This window comes from Brachyhypopomus gauderio, chromosome 7, assembly GCF_052324685.1.
Source record: "Brachyhypopomus gauderio isolate BG-103 chromosome 7, BGAUD_0.2, whole genome shotgun sequence".
Classification (NCBI taxonomy): Eukaryota; Metazoa; Chordata; class Actinopteri; order Gymnotiformes; family Hypopomidae; genus Brachyhypopomus; species Brachyhypopomus gauderio.
The window spans coordinates 21,646,147-21,662,496 of record NC_135217.1 but is presented as its reverse complement, the minus strand read 5'-3'; the positions used below and the strand labels follow the sequence as shown (position 1 = coordinate 21,662,496).

Here is a 16,350-nt window from a genome sequence, read left to right as displayed (position 1 = left end):
TTTTCATAAACTGAAAAATGTCCTGAAAGGATGTTGTTTCAGGACTTTAGAAAACATCCAACAGTGTAACGGACATGGTGAAGACCATACCGGCTGAAGACTTCCAGCGCTGCTACCAAACGTGGGAACAACGTCTCCATCGGTGTGTAGCTGCCCAATGGGACGTTTTTGAAGGAGACAACACTGCTGTTTGAAAAGAATAAAAACTTTGGTAAATAAAAAAATCTCTCTCATTACTTTTCTGCCACACCTCGTATAGCCACTAGAGGGCAACGTTTGCCGCTGAAATAATAAACTTATCGGTGTATGGAGTCAAATTAGGGTCTTTAATGGTGACGAAAAAATAATGATATCGCAAATATAAGATTAGCATTTTGCATTTTACGTTCCTATTTTGTTTCTGTAATACTTTCCCTCTTTTGCGTTTCTTTCTTTCTTGTGCCCATTTTACACCCCCCCCCCCCCCCCCCCCCGTAACATTTTACGTTCGCCAACCCCCCCCCGTAAACAATTTACATTCGCGGATTGAGATACACCCAGAGTGTCCTTGATTTTGGTCAGACCTAGGTGGCAACCCTATTAACTGGTATGTGTGACCGGTGTGTTTCTGCGTTGTGTAAGAATCACTATCCACATGCAATCTTTGTAGGCGATCATCTTTTATTGGACCAGCCACTCCTGTTAGTACATAGCAAGTACATAGAACAATGCTGATAACTCACTCCAGCACTCTAACTGTGCGTTCACACCGAAAGCAATAAAATCACTCTCCGTCGCCGAGTCGCCAGCATCGCGTCACGTGGGGGCGTGTCCAACATCACGCCTGCATGCAGCACGTGACAGATATGCAAATCACATTTTTAAAGCAGGACGCAGTATTTATTTTAATCTATTGATTACAGGACACACGATTATAAAGGAGTGCGTGTATAAAACATAGTGTGTGTATAAAACACATATAGTATATAAACCTAAAATGTTTATGTATTTTTTTTACTTTTTACCCCAGACCCGAAGATCAAACAGGAATTTAAAAAATCATAACCAATAATAGGGTATACGCTAATTTATTGCAGATGTTTTTTAACAAATGAACAGTATTCCCTCCAAAAATAAACATCGTAAAGTGCGGGACATCCAGAGACAGCCACTATTAATCTCTCCTCCATTTTGCAATCGGAACAAATAATCAGTAGGAACCAAAGTCAGAGGTGCGGTTTCGGAGGAGGGTGCAAACATACTTTCTGATTGGTAGTCGCCGCCACGCGTCACTGCTCATTTGCATAAAGTTGAGCCAAGCTCAACTTGTTCGCGTCGCTCGAATCGCTCACTTCGCGTCGCGCCGCGTCGCGTCGCTGGGTGTCGCTCACTCTCATTGAAAATGAATGACTTCCGGTCGCCGTCGTTCTCGTCGCTTTCGGTGTGAACGCACAGTAAAAGCACAATGGAAGAAAAGTGAGTGAAGCACAAATAACCGATCTTTGTAAAATATTTCCCCATCACCACCATAACTGAAATAAAATTGGTGGATAACAAATAGTGACATACCTCTCCCACGATATTAAAATGAAAAGGGGAGAGTCAAGATGGTTGGTCACTATTTATTCACGCTATTTTCCATGACAACGCTGGGCAGGGCCATCTTGGTTGACTTTGTGTTAAAACTTCCGGTGCTATACGCCGATACCGATTACAAGCAAAACGACAACAAACACAAAATGACTAGCACAATCTGGGGGGTGTTCCACAAAGCGGGTTAAGCGAGAAAACCGGGTAAGTTAACTCAGAATACACGGAAACTCGAAGTTTTCCGTTCCAGAAACCGAGCTTAGAGAAAACCTTAGTCAGTTACTATAGCAACTTATGCTCTGAAGCTAACCTGCTCGCTGGCATGTTAACTTGTACCTGAACCAGAGGTACAAACACGTCATCATGACGTGTCCTTTCCTCGAAGATCATGTGGATATTGAAATGCAGTTTATTCGCCGAGCTCTTCGTCGGGAACGCCTTATAGAGGTGGGCGATACTGGGAATTGTGGTATCAATCCAATACCAAGTAAATACAGGGCCAGTATCGCCGATACCGATACTTATTAATAGATCATAGATCCAAATGATCCAAAATATCTAGGATACAATTTCTCCAAACATTGTATGTGACAACAAAATACTTTATCACAATCAATATTTTTGTTTAGAAACAAGGGAACAGTAACAAAACAAAGTTTGCCTTAACATTAGGAAAATAAATCTTTTTTGAATGAATGAATGTTCAATTTATATAGCGTCTTTCAAGATAGCCAAGGTCGCTTTACAATTTTAACACAGGTACAAGTCTTACACAACCAATCACACACCAACTGGAATCGGCAGCCACAGGGTTGCCAACTTTTGACGTTCGCTTGGAGTGAGATTTTAACCTGGAGCCGGTGGCGAGTGTATTTTGTTGAGCGGGGGGGGGGGCGAACGAAAGTTGTTGAGGGGGGGGGGGGGTGTGGCGAGCGTAAAATGGACACAGATTCAGTGTTATATCGCCGGTGGATGGCGCCAGAGCTAGCGAACTAGTAACGTATTGAATCATATATGTGGATCTGAGGTAAATAAACTGGATATTTTTTTTCGGCGTGAGATATCGGAAGTGTGGCGTGAGAGCGTGTGAAAACGGTCAAATGCGTGTGTCTCACGCTCAATGCGTGAGAGTTGGCAACCCTGCAGCCAATTGCACACAGCGTACACTCTACCAGACGCCACAGCCCCCTTGAGTGTGCAGGAAGTGGAGAGAGGACAGACCCTAGTGACAGAGCACCATCCACCACTGGGCATACAAGCACACACACATTCATGCACAGACACCTGCTTTTCTATTGAACAGAGACACACAGTTACACACTTAGGGAGAATTAGTCAGGGAATGCCAATTTACCTAACTTCCATGTTTTTGGACTGTGGGAGGAAACCAGAGACACCTGAGGAAACCCACGCAGACACGGGGAGAAAATGGAAATTCCACTCAGATAGGGACATGAACCCAAGACCCCAGTGCTAACCACCAAGCCACAGTGTTGCCCAAACAAGTAGAATACACAAAAAATACAAAAATGAATAAAAATGATCTCTTCACTAGATATCTTTTCTATTATTTTCTTGAAGTTAAATTGTTCATAATATTTTTTCTAGTCCACCTCTCATATCTTTCAAACCTTATGTAATTTTGTTGCACTATGTGCACTTGCCTGTTGCTTTAATTCTATAAAATTCCCTGTTGTGGGATAATTAAAGCTTAATCTAATGTTATCTTAGATAACACTTTTACAAATGTACTAGGTTATTATCTCAATGTCTTAATTATATATATATTATATAATATATGTCACGTTGAGGACACCGGCCCCTCCCTTTTGGGCGTGTGTTAACGTGGTCCACGTGCTCTGTCTGCGTCAGTGGATTCCCGTGGTTATGGTTATGTCGAGTGATAATATGTCTCACCTGTGAATCGTCTCGTAATCACGTGGGGCTAATGTGGTTTGTCTATTTAATGTGTGCTCGCGCAGTGTCCTGTGCTCGTCATTGTCTAAGTCTGCACGTTGTGTGAGTGCTTGCTTCATGTTACTCGTGCTCTATTGCGCAACATTTGTAAAGATTAAAGTGACGTACTGGATAATAAGGATTCCGTGTCTCATCCTTCGCCACGAGCCGTGCATCACAATATATATACAGTGATTCCTCGCCACTTCACGCTTCTGATTGTGCGGCTTTACTCTTTCGCAGATTTTTATAAGATATTCATTTAAAAAATAATTTGTGGATCTTCGCTTTTCCGTTTTTTTGCGTCATTCGATCGGTGGAAAAATATATATTTTATGAATTTGTACGTGAAAAAATCCCAAAATGTATACCAATATATTACAAATATTAATTCTAACAATAAAGGAATGTTATAAATAATAAAATAGTATGAGTTACAGTAAATATTGCATAAACGATGGATTTCTGTCTTCCTCTCGGACATTTCAAAACTCCTGTGGCATCTCTCTCCTTACTGTTATCGGGTTTCCATCCAAACCTTTCGAAAAAATAATGCGCAATTTCCAAGTTTCGGCAGAAAAAAAATGCGAATTAAGCCTTGTTTCCATTCATTACAGTTATGCGAATAAATTTTAGATCACGAGAGAGGACGCCAAACAATAGTGGTTTTACGTCCATCTGGCAGTTACGCATTTTTGCACTTTGAGGTTTTGAAAAAATTTTTTCTTTTCTATACATGGATAAGTTAAATTCAATTTTTGCTCTCTCCAGAACTGTTTTTGTATGCATTTGCCATCTTTACATCGCGATCATGTACAGAACCACATGACTTGAGGCATGATACATCATCGTTTATGCGAAAAAAACCCTTTTCCATCCAGTTTTTCCGAATTTTGGCGATGCGATAGTCTAACTTTTCCACCTCTTCCTAGCGTAAAAATCTTTTTGCGATATTTGGGGCTTTTTTCGAATTTTGGTCTTTTACCATCCAGCTTTTTTCATGCGCATTTTCAAAATGCGCAAAAACTCGGTGGATGGAAAACCTGTGAGTGTTTACTCCAGGAGAGCGCTGATTGGGTGGGCCAGGCTGAGTGGGCGGGACCAGGCTGAGCCTACCTGCATGGCTGTTTGGCTGGCGCTGCTGAGCCAAGTGACAGTGCAACAACAAAAGACGAGAGGGGGGCGGGCCGCTGCTCCGTGCTGTGTCACGCAGCGCTGCTCTTACAGACAGAGGAGACTTTGATGAATCCGCGTGCATAGCAGTCAGTGCGTGCGGGAGAGAAAAAAAGCTAGAGTATCGATCTTTTTACACGAGTATTGTTCAATATCAGTACCAGCGTTGGTATCGATATTATCGATATTTGGATCGATCCGCCCACCTCTAATCGTCACAGCTCTCGTCCAGAGTCAAGAAATGTAAAAGTAAATGTCTGTTTTGTTTTGCAGCTGAATGTCCAAATTCTCCTCGATCCGTTTTGTTGCGGTTCGCCTGAAGAGGGACACATTTAGCTGTCTCTGCGTTCAACTGATACATCAGTTGCTTCCGCTAACTCTAGGGAAACTCCATATTAGGAGATACACATATGTGAGACAAAGTAGCCTGCTGGGCGCCTATGTTTTGGAACATGCTGTGCTTAAGATAACCTGCTTGTTAGAACTGCTGGATTGTGTTTAGGATTGTATATAAGCAAGGGGGACTGCCCCCTTGTCATGCTTGAATGAGACTCTCATGTCTGTGTCTGTCTTTGTCCTATTTATATATTTATATTTTGTAATAAATTTAGACACAGGAAGTTCACAGATGAAAAATTACTGATATTTGCCAATTTGAAAATATTGAAATATTTTTCTGCAGTGATTTTATTTTAAATAAAACAAAAGACAATTTATTTTTGCGTCCCCTTTATTGTTTTACACAAACTTATGATGTCATCTTAAAGGAGGTGTTAAAGAATGGAGATTTACTCTCGCTCCTAGTTTCATAGCTTCCTTTGGCTGATGAAATTCTTTTTACTTTGTGGGCATGATGGCCTTGGTCTGATCAACCATGAACTTGAACATGTCCTCAACCTGCGACTGTACCATGTCGGTGTAGGGGGCGATCTGTGCCTGCATGGAGGCAGCCAGGGGTTTGATTTGCTCCTCGATGTTGGTGGCGAGGGGCTTCAGCTGCTCCTGAAGCTTCTCCATCATGGGCTGCAGTTGGGCTCTGCTCTGCTCGATGTAAACCCTGGAGAAACCAGAACAATGGTGATGTGATGAGCACAGTAAGCTCCAGGTGAATTACGCTGGGCACGGAAGTTACAGTAGCCTCAGCTGAAAGGGACAGTCAGCAAGTGTTTTAACTAACTGAATAGCATACTACTTGATGGGCAAATCTGAACTTCATTTTGCCTTTGTGTAGAAATTATACAAATGTTCAATTAATACAATGAAATGAAGCAATGTTCCTTCCCTGAATTTAAAGTATTAAATACGGTTTATTTATATACGTTTTCAATATAATAAATATGCACAAGGTAGATTTTCTTACCTACTATTTCAGATTTCATATTATTAGTTTATATGTTATACGTATATGTTATTCCTCCTTATGGGGAATGTAAGAGTCATTAGGGAATGGAATCTTTCCCACCCCAGCCTCTAGCTTCCCTTGGGCTGGGCTGTTGGCCCTGGGCAGGTGTATTAGCCACACCTTGCTATGTCTTCACCCAGAGGATTATCCGCACCCTCACTTTGTGTCCACACACTGACTCCACCTCAGCATCACTCACTCCTCTTCTTGATAATAAACTAATTTACTCATTATTATAACTATATTTTGTCACATGGTTTTTGTTTGCTTGTTTTTTCTGGATTTTAGTAAAAACTGCCCTGCATGATTACAGTAGGTCAGTGGAATGTCACAAAGCCAGCACAAAACCGAAACTCACTTTGCTTTGTCAGCCAGCTCAGGGCCTTCCACAGTTTTAAGGTTCTCAAAAAGATCCTGGATGTATTTGCCGAGCTGTTCCACTTCTGCGGGCACCTCCCTCTTGACCAGACTGGCAGACTCTGAGCCTGTTACATAGGAAAAAATGTGATGAACATGTCATTAACACTTTGACAGGAACCTTTTCATGTTTGATAGCTTTATTGTTTTATGGGTGGAAAATCACAGAATTTCTTTTTTTTTAAGTTTCTGCTAACCAAACCGATGTAATAAAATTATGTCTTACCAATGGCCAGCACAACAACAAAAGCAGCAATAAGAGCAAACCTCATGGTTGCAGAAGGAGCTTGCCTGGGACGTAAACACAGATTGAAATAATTAGTACAGATTTTATCTCCTTGTAGTATACAACCAGAAGCTTTCTTTTTTTTATATAAATACTTTTAAGGAAAAATGTATTCTATTTCTGTTTAGTTGCTTTTGGTTTGGTTTTGCCCAAAACAAGTGCTTGGCATCCAAAATTATATAACTTAACTAATACAGAAAACACATGAAAAACAGCTTTCTCTAAGCTAATCACAGGAATAGAACAGGAGGTCTTACCTTTACTCTTGGAAGTCTAGGACCTGATGGTACATTCTCTTAGGAACTGGGTCTTTTATAATGCTTGGAATGAGGTGGATTCCACCAGTCAAAGGGTGAGTTGTGTTGGCTGAACCTTGAGGCTTTATCTGAACAAACTGAAGTGATAAATTCAAAGTTCACAGTTTGCTCTTTCTCTCCCTCTCTCTAAGTGCTATGTGCATTTCTGTTCCATGTGAATCAGCACTCTTCCAACTTCATCACTCTTCAACAACATTGCTTACGTAACACAGCAGAACTAGCATGTATGAATAAAAATCACAGTCTGCCTCAGTCATAATTTTATGTTTAAACACAATGTCTTGTATTTTGGAGTCATTCTTATCCCAAGGAAGCTGGTTAGGCAAATAACCTTTAGTGTGTTGGCATTTTAATTTTATTATATGACATTTATGTATTTATGTCATGGAGGCAATATTTGTTAGAAAGTGCACTATTTATAAATTCCTAAAAGATTGTTATACAGTTGCTGGAATGGATACTAGAATATCTTGAAATAATATGAAATAATCAGCTTATGTGGGATTGATGTGAAGCATGTATAATTTATAGTGCATACAGTATTTTTTTGGTGTAGTGTTATAAGTTACTGTGGTCTCTGATACTTTGACAACTGCAGTTGTATGTCAACATTTGTGGTTGTATTTCTGTTTGTACAGAGAAAATGGATGAAAACACCTTGTTTGTTAATTTATCAATACTGCTTGGTAACTTTTTTGCGACTAATGTTTTACTATACAAATAATGTTATATTAAGGTTGTATTCCTGTGTATGAATAAATAAATTTGAATGCATTAGGCTACCCATACATTTAGCGCTGTAACCTAATATAGTTAACCTAATTAAGTGTATTAATTTACTATGCTCTATTATTTCATATAGCTTATGTGTAATTGAAGAGATTCTTGCTGACATGTTTCTGACATCCAGTGTACTGTGACTGCACAAGAGTTTCATGTTAGTTTAATGTTCATTAGGGCAAAGTCTGAACTAAAGCACTCCGCCAACTCAACTGTCATATCATTCACTGATTGGATTTATCTGAGGTATCCGGGGGTGATGGGTGATGATAAGCATGAAGTCCATTTTAATCCATTCAGGTAAAAGGCCTAAGACCGCTGATGGTCCTCTGCTGTCTTAAGAAGATCTTTTAGCAGAGTGATGATTGGCCTCTCTCCAATCTTATTCTTATTTTCATGCTGTATTAACTTTTTTAAATTAATTAAAAAACTTTTCTCTGTATAAGCAATAGCTACCATTTCTTTCATTTGTTGACCATTGGGTTTTCCTCACATGGTCCATTACAGTGACAATCACTGCTGTATTTGCTAAATGTTTGCAGACCATGTAGCCAGGAGCTAGAAGGTGCTATTTATTTTGTATTTTTCCGTTGCTTTATCTGTGTAATGTGTAAGGCAGCACAGGGGCAGACAGAGTGGGATAATTTCACATTGAATGAATCACTCATACTGGTCTGGTGGTGTCATCAAAGCCAACCTCAATTCAACACCACACATGCTGAGTGTCATGACATTTTAAAAACCACCTACTCCTCTTCGGTGTGATTTGTGAATTTCACTTCCCGGCATGAGCCAAAGTACTCAGACTAAGACTGCACAACAGCTCTATTCAAATGCAGAAATGCTGTCAATACGTTGCTCTTAAAATGAATATACAAAGAGTTCTGAGTGCAAGAAACAACACTTAAAACACGAATCGTTTTTTGTGAAGTAGGAAAAAGGGCATCCGTTAATGAGAAACCACATATTGTAACAAATATATATATTTTGCAATACATCCATACCTCCAAAGACATGGAGGTTAGGTCAAATTGGCAGTCCCTGACAAATTCTCCCTGAGTGTGTGTCTGTGTTCAATAAAAACAGTTGTCTCAGTCTCTGTGCATGAATGTATGTGTGCTTGTATGCCCAGTGGTGGATGGTGCTCTGTCACTAGGGTCTGTCCCCCCCTTCCTGCACCCCATACAGTCCCCCAGGGGGCTGTGGATTCCGATAGAGAGTACGCTGTGCGCAATTGGCTGCCGCTTCTCGCCGGTGTGTTATTGGTTGTGTAAGAGTTGTACCTGTATTAAAAATTGTAAAGCGACCTTGGGTATCTAGAAAGGCGCTATATACGTTGAACATTCATTCATTCATTCATCAGCTGTAATTTAAAAACAGTTTAGGTGCTTGTTTGAAGCTAGATAGCTTGGAACATGTCAGAATCACAACACAAATGTCGGTAGCTCAGTAATCTATGTGGCCGTCACGATTTAAACGGTAGGTGGCGATATTTGCTGTTTCCTTTCCCTTCTTTTTTCCCTGCGGTCGTACAATAGAAAAATGACGATATGCGCATGCGCCACTCTTTCCACTCGACTTGGAATCATGGCGGACGTACTAGATCTTCATGAAGCGGGAGGCGAGGACTTCCCTATGGACGAGGATGGTGATGGTATTATTTAAAATATAAATTGGGCGGTAATGTGCATTACGCTATGGTGTCGAGTGGTTATTCGTATTTGTTACCAATGTGGGGTGTAGAAGGAGCGTGTGTTTGGTCCGCGGCCTTGTCCGCTCCCCTCCGTCGTTTGTAGTCGGGTAGCCAAGATGCTAACTAGCTTAGCTGCTTGGTGAGTGGTGGCGCGTGCGTTACCTGACTAGTTAGCCGAGGGGCTAAACGGCTAATCTGATGTCTTGTAGTTTTGCTGCTTTCCCGGATATTAGCAGTTAACCAGCAAGCTACCGTGGTCCTTACATGCGCAAAATGTTCTCCGCTGTGGGCTTCGTTTTATTCATCTGTTTCATTCAAATTCGGTTACAGAGAGTATTCACAAACTAAAGGAAAAAGCTAAGAAGAGAAAAGGCCGCGGTTTCGGATCTGGTAAGTTCGCCGCCTTTTTGTTTATCCATATAATCTGAATACGCTTTCACTCCAATCTGTAATAAAGTGTTTAATCCCCCCAGATGAAGGCGCCAGGTCTAGAGTGAGAGAAGACTACGATACAGTAGAGCAGGATGGAGATGAGCCTGGCCCCCAGAGATGTGAGTTGTTGCTATTGTGTTTGAAATGTCTACTGCACAACCTGTTTGCGTTACAGTAAAACTTGTTCAAACATTTGAGTGAGGGTTATTAACTTGCCTGTTTTCATATTTAGACGGACGTAAAATAATGGTGTCTAATCTTGAGAAGATTCGCAAATATGAGAAACAGTACTTGGACAGGGGCATAGATTTCGCAAATGTGAAAGTACTTTGAGGTTGTGACTGAAAAGAATACCTATAGCTATTTCACCTGATAGTATAGCTTAATCAAACATGGCAAAATACATTTATGCCCTGTTAATGCACCAACAACACTGTGGTTTACTGTTTACCATCTCAGTTCATCTCTTACACTTAACTATCAAAGAAGTAGTTGTTTTTAACTAGGGGGGTCTTGTGTTTGCAGCTGTAGAGGGATGGATCCTCTTTGTAACTGGGGTTCACGAGGAGGCAACAGAAGAAGACATCCATGACAAATTTGCAGAATACGGCGAAATCAAGAACCTGCACCTCAACCTGGACAGAAGGACAGGTTACCTCAAGGCAAGTCTAATGAACGAAATGTTCCATAGTCAAAGTGGAAGCGATTGGGAACAACAGCAACTCTGCCACTAAGTGCTAGGCTATGTAAAATGACCGAGCGGGGTCAGGCATATAGTGCACAGAGGTCGCCAACTTGCTGCAGAGTCAATTGCTACAGACCTCCAAACTTCAAATGACCTTGAAGTTTATGTGGTGCAGGAACAGCATGTAGAGAACTGTGGATACATGCTCTCTAGAGTCACCAATCACGCAATTCAATTGGTGAGTCTAGGTTTGGCAGTTGCCAGGAGAACAGAATTTGTCTCACTGCATTGCAGCTTGGCCACTTAGTTCCAGTGAAAGGAACTCTTGGTACTTAAGCCTTGGAGATTTTGGACAATTCCATGCTCTCAAATTTATGGGAACAGTTTGGGCATGACCCCTTGCTCAAGGCAAGGTCCATAAATGTATGGATCAGTGAGTTTGGTGAGGAAGAACTTGACTGGCCTGCACAGAATCCTGTCCTCAATCAGGGATTCATTAGAGCACAACCTGCTAGCTTTCTCATCGTGCGAAATATTCAAATTCACTTTATTTTCTGTATTTAATTACTTATTTACTCTTGTATTATTTCTTACTATTGTATTGTTAAATATTTTAATTTTTTAATGGTGAATGGAGGAACACCAAAGTAAGAATTTCATTGCACAGTGTAACTGCCTGTTTCTGCTGGGCACATGACAATAAATCTCTTGAATCTTGAATCCAACATCTGACCACACAGTTAGACTTCTGGAAGAGTGGTAAAAAATGTATAATGCTCCTAAATCTAGCAGAAAGCCTTCCCAGAAAACCTGAAACTGCTATCGCTGCGATTTAAGAATGGGATATCACTTGAATTCATATGCGTGTGAATGCAGACAAGCGAAAACTTTTGGCAATATAGTGAATGTGTACAGAATAGATAGTTTGTGCGATGGATAGTTTAGTGAATATATTATTACTCCAGTCATTTTTTTCTATGTACATTTTTTCTTTGTTTCTTGTAGGGATATGCATTGGTGGAATATGAAACCTACAAAGAGGCGCAGGCAGCCATGGAGGGGCTGAACGGCCAAGACCTCATGGGCCAGACGATCAGCGTTGACTGGTGCTTCGTTAGGGGGCCACCCAAGAGCAAGAGAAGGTGAGGATGGCTAACTGAGCTAGTCCACAGAACTGGGGCGGGGCTGCTGTGTGTTTATGTACTTGTTCCTTTGATTATGTCAAGCCCAAGACTGCAGCTATATTTATTTACTTGTATATTAATCTAAAATGTATTACTTATCTGCCGCTAAACTACTTTATATAATTTTCTTTTTAATATATTTACATTAATAGTGGTGGCTGATATTTTCCATGTCATCGGTTGTCCAAAACCAATGTTTCTAGATTTGTGTTATTTTTTTGAGGGTGTATGGCCTAAACTGAAGCCTCTCTCCCTTATTATGTAATGTGCACTGCTCATTGTGTGCACCTGTAAAGCTAGTTGTAACAGGGTAGTAGGGCTTGTCCTCCATGTGTACTGAGCTGTTTAGAGATGCTGGATAGCTGGTTGTGTAAGATGTTGCTGTGGCTTTAATGCATTAGAGGAAGTATGTGCTATCTTTCATCATCAGTGATGAGTTTAACACTACTTTACAAATATTCATAATGTTAGCTTAGTTGTCCCCTACTTGGAAAAAGGCATGTACACTGACTCAATGTTCGTGTGAGACACATGCATGAATGGCAACAAATACAAGTATCCTTTTGCTATTTTATTTTAAAACCTTGGTTCTATCATAACTGTAATAGCAGCTGCCTTTGGGGGGTTTTAGTTGCGACACCAGTTTTTACAAACCCTTTTTTTTAAAGACGTCTGATGTGGTTACAGTGTATTAAACACTGGTTGTTTTTCCTGTCCCCTCCGCAGGGGTGGAAGGAGGCGTAGCAGAAGCCCGGACCGAAGACGTCGCTGATTCTGTGAAGGTTTTCTCTGGAGTCCAACGCTGGCACTCTGCCAGGCTGCACCACTCAAGAGTTGTTTTAGATTTTAGTGCTTTTTTTTTATTATTCCCCTGCTGTCTGCATAGTTTTGAGGTTGCAAGGCATCAGCATTCGTTATATTAAAATTACATTGTATAGTGTTGGGTTCTTGGTTTTACTTGAACATTTTTGTCTAAAATTAAACAAAACTTGTCCTTGAAAACCAATTTAAAAGCATGTGTAACTCTCTTCTACTGGTACACTTGCAATATATTTGTTTTGGACCTATGTTTGTCTGAGTGTTGATTTCTATAATTAGTCATTTGCAGTTTTCCAAGTCAAGTCAGTTTTTTCTCTTCAATCTTACAACTTTAATACATGCCAACGGTTATGATTTGGATGTGATTTGATAAGTAGTCTCTTCACTGTTACTGACCTAATCGTGTATGGCATGAATGTGTAATTAAATATCCACTTGAATTAAATATTGAAAAGTACCCTCATTGTGTTCTTCTGGCCTAAATGTTATAAATTCAAAGTCCCCTTTTTTGAGTTGTCTCCCAAGAAGCACTGCTCTGCTCATGGTGCAAAAAATATATAAAAGTGATGAGATTGTCTTCACCTTCGTATAATATGCCATGCATCAGTGTTTTTAAAAATCTGTATACAAATCAAAAATGTAGCCAACAGGAAATTCGGTTGACTAAATAAATTTAAATGAGAAACATTCACTTTCAAATTGAAGTAATTTTAAGTTAAACATGTCTATTCTTCATTTGGAAGCAGTTGTAATGTGCATCTCCAGATAATACAAAGTAAAGTAGCAAGTTTCTGACACAAGGTGGCAGTGTAGTGTAGAGCATGCAAGTGCTGCTTCTTCCCTCCGAGGTCCACCCTGCAGCTGATTGGGAACCTCCTGGGAAGCCTCACTGTGCTCTAATTGCCTTTACATGCTGATGAGAAAAGGGTTGTCATGTAGTTCAAAATGTTTAGCACATTTTTAAGTTCATGTGCACCCCCAACATCTCACCCTAACACACCCTCAGATGGTGGCTGTCTAAATCTGTGACTGATCAGCCTTGAAATGGAGCAGAAATGTTAATATTTACTGGCATTTTAATGTTAGAATGAACAAATAAATACATTTGATCATTTTGCCATTTTAGTACATACTAACACCAAGATTGGTGCGGTGGCTAGCGCTGGAACAGAGGCACAGAGTCAAGACTCCTTGGAAGTGTGGCCTTCCTTTTGTTTGATGGAAGCTTCTGGCACTGGAGGGCTGAGGCCACCCAAGCTGTAGGAACTGAATTTGCATTGGCAGTGCTGGTCAGTGTGTCCCAGAGGGCCGTGGGCAGTGTGCATGAGCAGCTCCTTCGTCAGCATCAGAGAGCAGATAAAGTGGAAAGCACACAGGTCAGCAGTGAAACGTAAAGGGCTGGTTTGTGTGACACAGGAAGCGATATATGAAGCATGACAGTGGAGTGGGTTGGGCTTGACAAAAGGACAGAGCCTGCGGTGATAGGAGCTTCGGTGCCTTCACAGGGACGTCTTCACAGTCAACGAGTAAGACTGTGCAGACCAACTTAATTTAGCACATCATTAACACTGGTGACGCTGCACTGATTTGGTTTCCTCCCCACCATCTTCTGTTGGCTAAAAATGAGGCTGAAGAGCCAAAAGTGGGGGACATTATGACCATGGGAGTGATCGCGCCACTGATCATCCCCTGTATAGCTCCTGTGGTCTTTGCAAAGAAAAAAAGGATAACAGCTAACACCTCTGCAGCTGAGAGCCGTCACGAAGCCTGACTGAGACCCACTCCCATGTATCAGCGAGGCCTCAGATCAGCTTCCTGGCTTAGCGTGGTTTTGCTCTCTAGATCTGTGGAGAGAGATGGTGTTCACACTTGGCACTGTATTGTGGCAATTCACAGCGATGTCCGTCAGGCTTTGTAATGAACCACATTTGAGTGCTTCGTGAAGTGAATGATCATTGGTGCACCTTAGGGTCTGTGCATTGTCTGCCTGGCCAGTGTATTGGTCCACACACCCAGTTTTTACAAAGCACTCTCTAGCTGTTGTGAGCAGAGCCACAGTGGAGTGGTGGACACAGCACTGGCCTGTGCCACGGAGTGTAGGTAATCTGTGGAGCTTCCTGTGATTATCATACTGGCGTTGCTTTGTGCACAGGTTCGCTGATCACCAGGTTGCGTTCCAGTGGCCCAAGGAGGCTGAGCGTGTGGTCTCTGCTTCCCATGTTCATCTCTGTGAGGCACCAGTGCTGGTGTTTCTCAGGGCAGATGATGAATTCGTCATGGACACAGATTCTAGTGGGGCACTGATGCTGTACTTTCACAGGTGATGGACAAGGTTTAGGGGGACATTGCCTACTACAGTCATCACTTGAGCAAGACAGAGAGTTTCTGCCCTTACCTCTGTGGCATGCCCTTTGCCCTGAAAACCACTTTGTGACATGGCACTCAGAGTTCAGAGAGCTTGAGAGCCAGGACGTGTGGAGGACCAGGGTTCTACAAGAGTATCGCTCCACTGTCAAAAATCATGCATGGATGTTTACACTGTAACGCCCTGTCCCACATCCCATTTGCCACAGAATAACGCCGCTACCATGTGTGAGAAGAAAGATGTCCAAGAGGAGTTCAGCCACTGCTGTTGTCATTCTCACTAACACCAGAATTGACTCTGTGACTCTGTGGATAATTCTGCTTTGCCCGGAAAGAGGATGCAAAGCTCCTCTGGGCATGAGGATGGCGTCAGGCGGGACAAACGCCAGAGGGGACAAACGCCAGAGGGGCAGAGGAGATTCTGCACAGATCCACCGCTGAGGCACATCACGCTGGCTGGGACGGCCTCCAGGTGCACAGTGAACTGCTGTACCATGTGTGGGAGATACTGGTGCCTGGGGTAGTATGTATTGGAGCTACTGACGCCACGCATTTTGATGGAAACTGTGTGCCGCATGGTGTGGGACACCTTGGCATGGGAAAAACGCTGAAGTGGCTATGGCAGTGGCTCTACTAGCCAAGCTGTCACACAGACATGCTGATAGAGTCCCATGACTTCTTCAGTTTCTCCACTCTTGTGTGTATGAAACCGCAGTGTTCTCATGGCCGAGGATTATTACACCACGTGGCCTGCCGCACATACAACCCCTGGCCAATGCGTGACCACGACAGGAGGGGATAGGGAAAGAGTTCTTCTGATGGTCTGGGGAGCCAGATGGGTTCCACTGTGACCATGGCAATAATTTCCCGTCAGTGGTCATGGCTGAGGTCTGCAACTGGATGTGCATCTGGGAGATTGTAACCATGGCACTCTGCTCTCTCAGCGATGGCTTGGTGGACACTTAACATTCCACTTGGTAGAAACCACCAAGGTGACGTCAGTGTTTGCTGTAAAATTCGCCTGTACCACAGATTGCCAAGGAAAACCAATCCAAGAAACACATAAGCTGCAGTCACGATGAGAGGCTTCCCCAGGGGCTTCTAGGACTACATTCAGGCTGTTTGGGTCACTGGAATGGTCGACCCTAGGAGAGAGGGGCTGGACGGCATCCACCCATCCATCCATATCAGGCTGGAGGTCTATGGGCGGGCAGAGAGGTGCATGGTGAGGATTTTCAGGATGCTATGTGTCTATCTACTCACCTTCATTCAT

At 42.1% G+C, this 16,350-nt stretch overlaps 2 protein-coding genes across 3 annotated transcripts; one reads left to right on the top strand and one right to left on the bottom strand.

Annotated features, from left to right (window-relative positions):
- Window positions 1–5,410: 5,410 nt before the first annotated feature.
- On the bottom strand, window positions 5,411–7,209 carry LOC143518249 (uncharacterized). Its single transcript, XM_077010708.1, has 4 exons — window positions 7,061–7,209; window positions 6,744–6,808; window positions 6,459–6,585; window positions 5,411–5,755 (listed from the first exon to the last, which is right to left on the bottom strand). The coding sequence occupies exons 2-4, from the start codon at window positions 6,787–6,789 to the stop codon at window positions 5,536–5,538; spliced, it is 393 nt and encodes a 130-aa protein (XP_076866823.1). The 5' UTR covers window positions 6,790–6,808; window positions 7,061–7,209; the 3' UTR covers window positions 5,411–5,535.
- A 2,210-nt stretch (window positions 7,210–9,419) lies between these two features.
- rbm8a (RNA binding motif protein 8A) lies at window positions 9,420–13,170 on the top strand. Of its 2 annotated transcripts, none has more exons than XM_077012593.1 (6): window positions 9,420–9,554; window positions 9,924–9,983; window positions 10,067–10,144; window positions 10,551–10,687; window positions 11,716–11,852; window positions 12,621–13,170. In XM_077012593.1, exons 1-6 carry the CDS (start codon window positions 9,443–9,445, stop codon window positions 12,664–12,666), a joined length of 570 nt encoding a protein of 189 aa, XP_076868708.1. In that variant the 5' UTR covers window positions 9,420–9,442; the 3' UTR covers window positions 12,667–13,170. The 2 variants fall into 2 exon arrangements, with proteins under 2 accessions (XP_076868708.1, XP_076868710.1); XM_077012595.1 differs by having other exon boundaries at window positions 9,428–9,548.
- The last annotated feature ends 3,180 nt before the right edge of the window (window positions 13,171–16,350 follow it).